The 9,456-nt window shown below is 38.1% G+C and overlaps 1 protein-coding gene across 10 annotated transcripts in view; it reads left to right on the top strand.

Moving 5' to 3' along the window:
• The first annotated feature begins 946 nt into the window (after window positions 1–946).
• Window positions 947–9,456, top strand: part of LOC138739221 (deuterosome assembly protein 1-like) — a 78,427-nt gene continuing 69,917 nt past the window's right edge. For 7 of the 10 annotated variants that reach the window (XM_069890836.1, XM_069890834.1, XM_069890830.1 and 4 more), the window contains exons 1-3: window positions 2,095–2,187; window positions 5,651–5,740; window positions 8,676–8,732. In XM_069890836.1, the coding sequence (XP_069746937.1) occupies window positions 8,689–8,732 (44 nt within the window). In that variant the 5' untranslated portion in view covers window positions 2,095–2,187; window positions 5,651–5,740; window positions 8,676–8,688. Of the gene's footprint in view, window positions 1,443–2,094; window positions 2,188–2,402; window positions 2,422–5,650; window positions 5,741–8,675; window positions 8,733–9,456 lie in introns of those variants that run through there. The other 3 variants (XM_069890831.1, XM_069890833.1, XM_069890832.1) reach the window with 3 other exon arrangements.

Raw genomic sequence — 9,456 nt, 5'->3', positions numbered from 1 at the left:
CAGAGAATCTCCTTTGCCCCCCCAACACCAGATCCATTGCCAAGGAGGCCCAATAATGCCTGCGGAGGATGAGGAAAGTTCAGCTTCCACTCTCCACCCTCACTACATTCTACAGGGGATGCATTGAGACCATCCTGCTGAGGGGATCATTGTGGTCTCTCTCCCTGCCATGAAGGACATTTATAAAGGCCATTGTCTGCAGAAAGGAATAAACATTGTGAAGGACTGAACACAAACCTCCCACAATCTATTCTCCCTCCTTCCATCAGGGAAGAGGTACCGAAGCGTTTGGGACCTCACCACCAGATTGGAAAACAGCTTTCTCCACCAATCCGGGAACACAGGGCGAGGATATGTAATATGATATTTATGTGTTATATTATTTGTAAAATAAAGTTTCTGATGTTATTTAGTCATGTAAATAACCAGTTCCACAGTCTGAAGAAACGCTATCTTGTTTTTCAATGTACACTGCAATGTTTATGGTATGAGCGACAAATAAACACGACTTGACTTGACCTGCTGTCTTGAAGCTATAAATGAAGCATGATATCGACAAGAGAGAAAATAAATTGTAAATCGTGATCTGAAGCAAATTAAGGACTGTATCATAGATAAAAGCTCACACTCGACTGGAGGGAGAACAAACGCTTTTAATAGCTTAAAACACAGGTAAGGTTCACAAACAGGCTGCAGAGGGGTTCTAGGTTTCGGCTGGAAACCAGGGTCCTGGGGCCCCAAGGGGAGGAGCTGGGAGGCGGGACCAGTCATCAGTACAGCACACTTCTTGTGAATCCCAGTTCACGACGAGGACATTCTTTTAAAATTAGGACACAATTGTTCAAATGACCAATTATATACATCCTCTTAAACTTCCTACCTGCCACAAAGAACGCTGGTCAACCTTACCATGATTATTATCTGATTGGCCATGGGGTGAACTCGGAAAATTCTACCACGTCACATGTTAAGTATTATCCTGAACAATGGAAAGGAGATGTATCGTTTTAATTGTGGATTTACTGTGAAAGCACACATGTAACGAGTAATATGCCAATTCTGCTGGGGAAAATATGTCTTACAAGGGCAGAGCAAATGATAGAGAAATATGCGGGCTCGAGCTCCAAAATCCCAGGATTAATTTGTGCCAGTTTTCACGCAAGAGGACAACACGGAAATTGAGCCGCGCTAATCGCGGGGAGCAGCGCGAAATGACAACGCAACGGCGGCTACGAATAGCAACACCTGCTGGTCGCATCTCTTTAAATCAAATCTCTGATGGGAAGAGCAGGAGCAAAACTTGGTGAAGGAAACTATGAATGTAGAGGGTTTTTTTTTCCGCAAAATCAAACTAATCACCTTTGACTTTTGAAATGTTTAATCGGAGTGAAACAGAAACGTTCGTCTTGGACCATCACTATTACCTGGAGGCGCAAATTGAAGTGAGTGTTCAAAGATTAGTCATTGTGCTGATTGATGTAATTCGTAATCTTGATTTTTAAAAACAATTCGCTTGAGGGAGTCGGGTATCCCTGGCAAAGCCGGTTTATTATTTTATACCAATCGGTAAATGCATTTACTCCTTTTAAAAAAAAACTTTTGTTATTATCTGGTAGAGGTCATAGATTTTGCAGGCGCCGTTGCATGAACGTGGGCAACGAACTGCGGTGCATTTTTAATAGCGATGGAAGGTATTCAAGGTGAGAGACGTTGAGCGCTCGGTGCATTTTTAATAGCGATGGAAGGTATTCAAGGTGAGAGACGTTGAGCGCTCGGTGCATTTTTAATAGCGATGGAAGGTATTCAAGGTGAGAGACGTTGAGCGCTCGGTGCATTTTTAATAGCGATGGAAGGTATTCAAGGTGAGAGACGTTGACGCTCCCAATCGAATAGCTGTGAAGAAGTGTGAACATTGCACTTATCTATACAAGTAGGGATGTAGAGTGCTTTGTTAATGATGGAATGACCCCTTTACTACAAGGTACTAACCCTTGACAGCCATGTGATAATTATAATGTCATTCGATTTCTTTTTTTGTGTATATAGTCAATTGTTCAGAGTCACAGTCGGAGTATTGTGACTGCTAGAACATCTTGTACCCTGCAATATTCTTTATACAACGGTTTATTCTTGGACAGCATGATTTGATGGCATCCCTCACTGCTCGAAGTACTTTTGCTGTATCTGGTAATCACGTGTGGACTCTCAACTAAAGATTAACATAAATAAGTCTCGAGCCTCTGAGGTCATATGAGATTCTGGTACTTCCAGACCAGTATCAAGTGGCAGTCAATTTATTTTCATTCCTTTCCTTCCTTTTATTTGTCCAAAACTCTGTTGATTTATAAATCTAAAACTGTCATCCTTCTCAGTTATTGCTCTTTCTTCCTTAATCCTTAAATCTGATGCCATGTTGCCCTGGTGAGTCCATAAGATTTTGGAGCAGAAATAGACCATTAAGCCCATAAAGTCGCCTGCTGCACAATTATGAGCTGATCTTTTTTTCCCCAGTCAGTCCCACTTTTAAGGCTTCACCCCTATGATGCCCTGACTAATCAAGAACCCAGTGACCTAACCCTCCACAACTGCCTGTAGCAAGAAATTCCACAGATTCACCACACTCTGGCCAGAGAAATGTCCCTGAATCTGTTTTAAGTAGATGTCCTTCAAATTCGGAGTTGTTCCCTCATTTTCTCGACTCTCCTACCATGGGAAACATGCCTTTCAACATGCGAAATGTTTCAATGTGGTTCTTTCCCCCATTCTCCTAAATTCCAATGAGTACAGTCCACTTATGATAACCCTTTCATACCTGAAATCAACCTTGCAAACCTCCTCTGGACCCTCTCCAATGTCAGCACATCCTTTCTTTCATGAAGAGTCCCAAAATGCTCACAATATTCCAAGTGAGGTCTCATCAGTGCCTAAAAAGCCTCAACATCACACCCCTGTTTTCTATTCCTGTTGAAATGAATGCCAGCATTCTATTTGCTTTATTCATCACCTGCTCAACTAGAAAGTTTACCTTCAGGATATCCTGCATGCTGCATATCTCAGGTCCCTTTGCATCTGGGAATTTTTGATTTTCTCTCCATTTGGATATAGTCTGCCCATTTATTTCTTCTACCAAAGTGCATGACCATACACTTTTGACATTGTATTACATCTGCCACTTATCCACCCATCCTCTTAATCTAAGTCCTTCTGTAACCTCCCTGTTTTCTCAGTGCTACCTGTTCCTCCACCTACCTTCATGTCGTCAACAAACTTGGCCTCCAAGCCATTTATTCAATAATCCAAATCATTACAAAAAAAAATTTAAAATCTGACCTATTCCTGTGGAATACCTTCAGCAAATGGCAACCAATAAAATATGGTTCTTGTATTCTAACTCACTGTTTCCTGATAATTAGCCAAAGCTCTAGTTTATTTTGTGTTATATCATGGGCTCTTATCTTAAGTAACCTCAGGTGAGGCACCTTGCCAAGGGCCTTCTGAAAATCCAAATACACAACCTCCACATCCTCTCTTTTATCTACCCTGCTTGCTGCTGATTCAAAGAATTTCAATAGGTTTGTCAAGCAAGAATTTCCCTAAAGGAAAACATGCTGGCTTTGGCCATCCTTGTCATGTCCTTCCAAATAATTCATATCCTCATCCTTGACAATCAACTCAAAAATCTTCCCATCCAGTCTATAATTTCCTTTCTGCTGCTTCCCTCCTATCTTGAATAGTGGAGTGACATTTGCAATTTTCCAGTCTTCCTGAACCATGCCAGGATCTATTGATTATTGAAAGATTACCACCAATCCCTCCATAATCTCTATCACTACTTCTTTCAGAACCCAAGGGTGAAATCTATCTGGTCCAGGACAATTCAGCTTTCTGAGCAGCTTGTTGCTTATCATAGTAATGCACTCACTTTCCTTCCCTGATATCCTTGGATGTCCAGCATATTGCTAATGTCTTCCACAATGAAGACTGATGCAAAATATTCATTTAGCTCCATTAGCATCTCCTTTGTCTCCCATTATTATTTCTCCAGTGTCATTTTCTAGTAGCCATATATCTCCTCTGTTCTGCTCCTTGTATACTTTTATCCTCTGATAATATTTTCTGACCTACTTTTATATTTCATCTTCTTTCCTTATGGGTTTTTCAGTTGCCTTCTGCAAGTTTTTAAAACCTTCCAATTCCTGCATCTTCCCACTTATTTTAACTTCCTTGTATACCCTCTCTTTTGCTTTTGTTTTGTGTTGGCTTTGACTTCCCTTTGTCAGCCACAGTTCTGACATTTTTTTCATGTTCTATATCAGACTGAAGTAGTAGTGTATTACCCCCAAAATATTTTCAAGTTGAGAAGTGCAGTGAAAACCCAGTCTAATGATCCATATGAGATGAATTATTCAAGAAATATCTTGTTAAAAATTTATTTCATGACCCATGAAAATTCAAAATGTTTTATTCAATTAATTATTCTGAAATGTGACCATTGTTTTTTGGATAAACAAAGTAAGTTAGCTTTCACTTGCATTCAGACCTCACAAACAGCTGACAGTCTATTTTACTGCATCATTAATGTTAGTTAAAACATTTTTATCCATATTTATTCTCTACATTCTGTCATAGTGTCTGGGCATATTTAATTTCCAATAGGGCTGTTGTGTGAATCTATCATCAAACAACCGAATCACCCTAAAAAAAATGGTCCTATCTTTATTTTTCACTAGATGGAGCTTTTTAATCATTCAAAGCAGAACAAGAAATTCAAAAACTGTAGAGTTTATTTTGGGAAATGTAACACCAAGTTGGTTATTGACAAACTGTCAATATGTTATTTAATGTACCAATGTGCAACCTGCTTGTGCTTGCTTTGGTCATCATGTACAGTGAAATGTTTTGGGTTTTGTTATTTTCCTAAACTTATTGAGTTGATAAAGCATTAAATTTTTATTTCAAAATACTGTACATTTTGTTGTGCAAGTCAAGTCGTGGAACCCTCAAAATTTTCTTGGGGGGGGGGGGGGGAGGGATGTCAAGTGAGACACTGGATACACTTTTGAGACCTTAAGTTCTCTGGGGAAAAAAAAGTCAATTTTACATCAATTTGGCACACAAGTCGATGCTGGAAGCACCGCCACTCCCAACACCTCCCCACTATGGAGCACTGCCATAACTGCTACCTGGGACCCTGAGGTTGTAATCGCCACTGCTGCTTGGTAGGCTGTTTCTGCTCCTGCTTGGAGCATAATGTCGCCACTCCAGCTCCATGGGCCATCGCCGTTGCTATCTGGTAGGCCGAGGTTTTTTTTTTTTTAAAGCTTTGTTACTTGTGATTGGTGTGTTTTTAAAAAAAAAAATCTTTGGATTGTTCTTGGGAGGCCTGTACAGCCCAAAAAATGGGGTCAACTTGTACGTGGGATATACCATAAAACCCTTAAAATTAGGCTGAAAAATGGGGGTCCATTTATATGCCAAAATATATGATACATTAATAATAATATCAGTCATCTATTTGAATTGAATAGTGTACTTGTGCTTAATGGACCTCACAATAATTGTTTAAGATGTACAAGTTAAAACTTGATTGAATCCAGAATTTTGATGATTGAAAAGTGAGGATTAATTGATGAAATATCTGTCTTTTAAGGGACTTGAGTGGAACTAATGAGAGCAAATAATGCCTAAAATCAAGAAAGAAAATTAAATTTATTACAGAGCACAATCTTTTAAAGTACAGGTAGTACATTTATAAATTGGCATGACTAAAGTGATTTAAGTAATCATATCTATGTTGGCTTTCCTGAAAAAGCTACTCAGTTAGGTAACTATCCTATTTCTCTATCACCTTTAAAACATTTATTGAATTCTTGTAAGTTATTCTTTTAGCCAATGCATTCCAGGTGATCCTTTCCAGCTGCATAAAATATCCACACATCTCCTCTTGATTTTTACTCGATTAGTCTTCAGAATTCTTGACACTGGAAACAGTCCCTGTGAAATATTTTTATTAAATATACTCTAACCATTGCTCTAATGAGCACAACAAGTTTCAATATCTAGTCTTTGCATGTAATTTAGTTTTGTAGTTTAGAATTTAGCTTGTATGACTCAAATGATTGTTATAATTGACCGATTTGTGTAGAGATCTCTCCTAATCTCCATATTATTACTACAATTTAAAGATGAATCAAGAGTGATATAACTGAGGTTTCAGTCAGTTTGGTGAACATTTGCTGCCTTTGTCCTTCTGGAAGGGATTTACCAGATCATTTTTTTGTGATTGTCAAGAGTGGAGTGATGTAGAACTGAGCATCATTAATAAGACTGAATTGTAAGAGTTCAGTATCAAGGCTAGAAAAGACTTCACTGATAGGGAGGGATAGGGCCATTGATAGGTTTGAAAATCAGGGAAATAATTTATTAATTGGCAACTTGTGTAATTGGCAAGTGTAATACAAATAGATGAATGGAACTTGGTGCCAGGTCGGTCCCAAGTAAGATTTTTGGGTGACTTTGTTAATGAAGATGGATCAAGAGATGTTTGTAGGAAGTCCATTGGAATTGTAAATTCTGGATGTATCAAAGGTATTGAAGAGTTTTTTTTGCCATCAGTGAGTTGATCTTATAATGACACAAAATTTGGACAAATGAAGACCATGCAGATCTCAACAAGGCTTAATTTCTAAAGAATTATCCTAAATATTAAGTAAGGAATGATAATAAGTATTTATCCTAGAGCCATAGAATTGGCATAAATAATCTGTTGTTGTATCTGAAGCTCACTATCTTGGAAGTCCTGAAGCTTGCTTAATCTATTAACATATAATCCTTGCCTCTCAGTTCAAGAATAGTTTCTTTACAACAGCTGTCAGGCTCTGAACCTTCTTGAACTACCTCATCGTAACATTATTTTAAGATCATCAAATTTGTTTGCACTATTGACTTTTAAATTTTTTTTTTAAATAGAACAACTGAATATTTTAAGTTTTTTTTTCACAAAATATCTAGTACAGTGAAAAAGGTGCAGTGAATAGACTAACAGGTTATCTCTAACATTCATTGTAAAGAGCATAATTTGGAGTATAAGATTACTGTGAAGAGGAAGATCAATTAGCACCAGGTAAGGCAAGCATGGTGCACTTTTATGGGGTTTATTCAGGACCTTGATAGCAGGAGAGTCTTTAAGCCTGTTGGTGCATGCTTTTACACATCAGTCTTTTCCCTGAAGGAGGAGGAAGAAGAGAGTGTGAGCGGGGTATGATGTGTCTTTCAGCAGATTGGCTGCTTTTCCCAGGCAGCAAGAGATGTCGCTGGAGTCTGTGGAGGGGAAAGAAATTTGTGTTCAGTCTGAGCCATGTTCTGTAGCTTTTTCTGATTTTTGAGCAGCCAGCAAGTGCCCTTTAATAGTCCACCTGAAGAAATTGTTGAGGGATAGGGAGGATATCCCAAAATTCCTTAGTCTTCCAAGAAATTAGAAACATTGATACACTTTCTTGACTGTTGTGTCAATGTGCTTGTCCCAGGTCAGGATATTGGAGATATTTGTTCCAAACAAATTGAAGCTCTCTGGTCTTTCAACTTCAGCACCATTCATGTGGACAGGGGTGTGGACTCTGCCTCCTTTCCTGAAGGCAATAATTTATCTTTTGTCTTTTTGGCATTGAGAGAGGGGTTGTTATTTTGGCTGTTTTCTGCCTCATTATTATTTGAATACTAGCTCATAACTGTGGTGTTGGTGGCAAATGTATTGTTTATTATTTTTCTCTTCTTCCTTTTCTGTCATTGTCTGCTTTTTGTATATAGTGTTTTATGTACCTGGGAAGCTCCACCAAGTAAGAGATTCATTCCATCTGTATATTGTACTTATGAATATGATGATAAACCTAAACTTTTTTTGAAACTTATTGAATTATGCATTTACAATACATTTGTCAAGTTTTTGGATGGAAAACACCTGTATTTCTAAGGATATTCGGTACGATGAACTGCCCAACAGATCAAGATCTCTTGCATGTCCATTTATAAAGATAACTTTATATGAGAAAATGGCATAAATCAACACAGCTAATGAGAAATCGCAAAGGGTAATCCCATCAAAATGTTTCTGGAAGAGATGGAAAGTTAAGATGACTGAAGTCGAGAAAATTGAAGCCAGTGACCAGTACAACTCAGCAGTCATTTATAGCACAACTAAAGTTAATATACGCAAAAACTAAAGCAGAGGAAACCAGTCTAGTTCATTTCTGTTTTTACTTGAGTCTCTTTCATCATCATATCTAGAAATGTGTAGAGAGTGGTAGATATATTGGATTGAAGATATATCTCCGTTATTGAAATGGAATGGACAGAGAGGGGAATTATACAATCATCTCCACTGTGGCTGGTTGAAGTCTTATAATTATATTTTGCTTTAGTTATGTGAATACCCTGAAACCAGTTATAGTAATCAAACCTTGTGAGATCTGCCACATCATTTAAATGAAAAAGAATATTCAATTTGGAACCTTCATGGACTCAGAATTGTAACATTTAACACATCAACAGAATTACCTTGGAGGGCATTATACTCAATGCATTTATTATTAATAAAGGATAACAGTATTAAATTTTAACCAGGTTAGTATTCCATAGGTTTGTGTTTATGGCTCATACAATATTCCTTTACTTTTTAGACAAGCTATTGAAATGGAAGAAATAATAAAAGGTTTAGAGAAGAATAGTCAATTACGGTAAGCATCTTTGATTTGTGTTTTCTCAGAATTGATCAGAAAAAAAAGATTAAAAGTAATTTAATTTGCAGAGAAGATGGTGGGAAGGATAGATGGGACTGAAAGAAAATCAGTATTTGGATCAGTATTTCCATGTGTTCTCCTGTGTATCAAGTTACTGCAAAGTCAGAGGATGATAACGTGGACAACTGCCCTATAAGCCTATTTGACAAATGAGCAATACTGTCATTGAGAATCAATTAAGGGGAATGTCTGTGATGGAATGAGGGCAGCATTATTGTAGACATGAGTTGAGTGGTAATCTGACACACTCACGCTCACTTTATTTGCTGCATTTCAACAATAATACATTAGCTGGAGTGTGCATAAATTTTGGAAGCATGGTTACCAAATGTCCTCAAAACACAGAAATGCTGGAGGAACTGGGCCTGTCTTGCAGTTTCCATAGGAGGTAAAGATATGTTACCGATGTTTCGAGCCTGAGCCCTTCCTGGAAGAATGAGTGAAAATTGACTAGCTTCTGAATTTAAGGCTGGGGAAAGAAAATGGGTGTTTTGGGAGGGGGAGACTGACAAAAGGTGTTAATTTAAATATGATAAGAACAAAGGTGAGAATTGATTTTAGCTCTGTGAAAGGAGAGAGGAAAATGGGGGGAGGGGGGAAAGAGAAGAGAGAGCTAGAGGAAAGGAGATGGGGAAAGATGATGGCAGGGACAGTGTTTAAC

This window comes from Narcine bancroftii, chromosome 7, assembly GCF_036971445.1.
Source record: "Narcine bancroftii isolate sNarBan1 chromosome 7, sNarBan1.hap1, whole genome shotgun sequence".
In the NCBI taxonomy this organism is placed as follows: domain Eukaryota; kingdom Metazoa; phylum Chordata; class Chondrichthyes; order Torpediniformes; family Narcinidae; genus Narcine; species Narcine bancroftii.
Note: the sequence above shows the minus strand (reverse complement) of the source record. Positions and strands in the feature narration are given on the sequence as shown.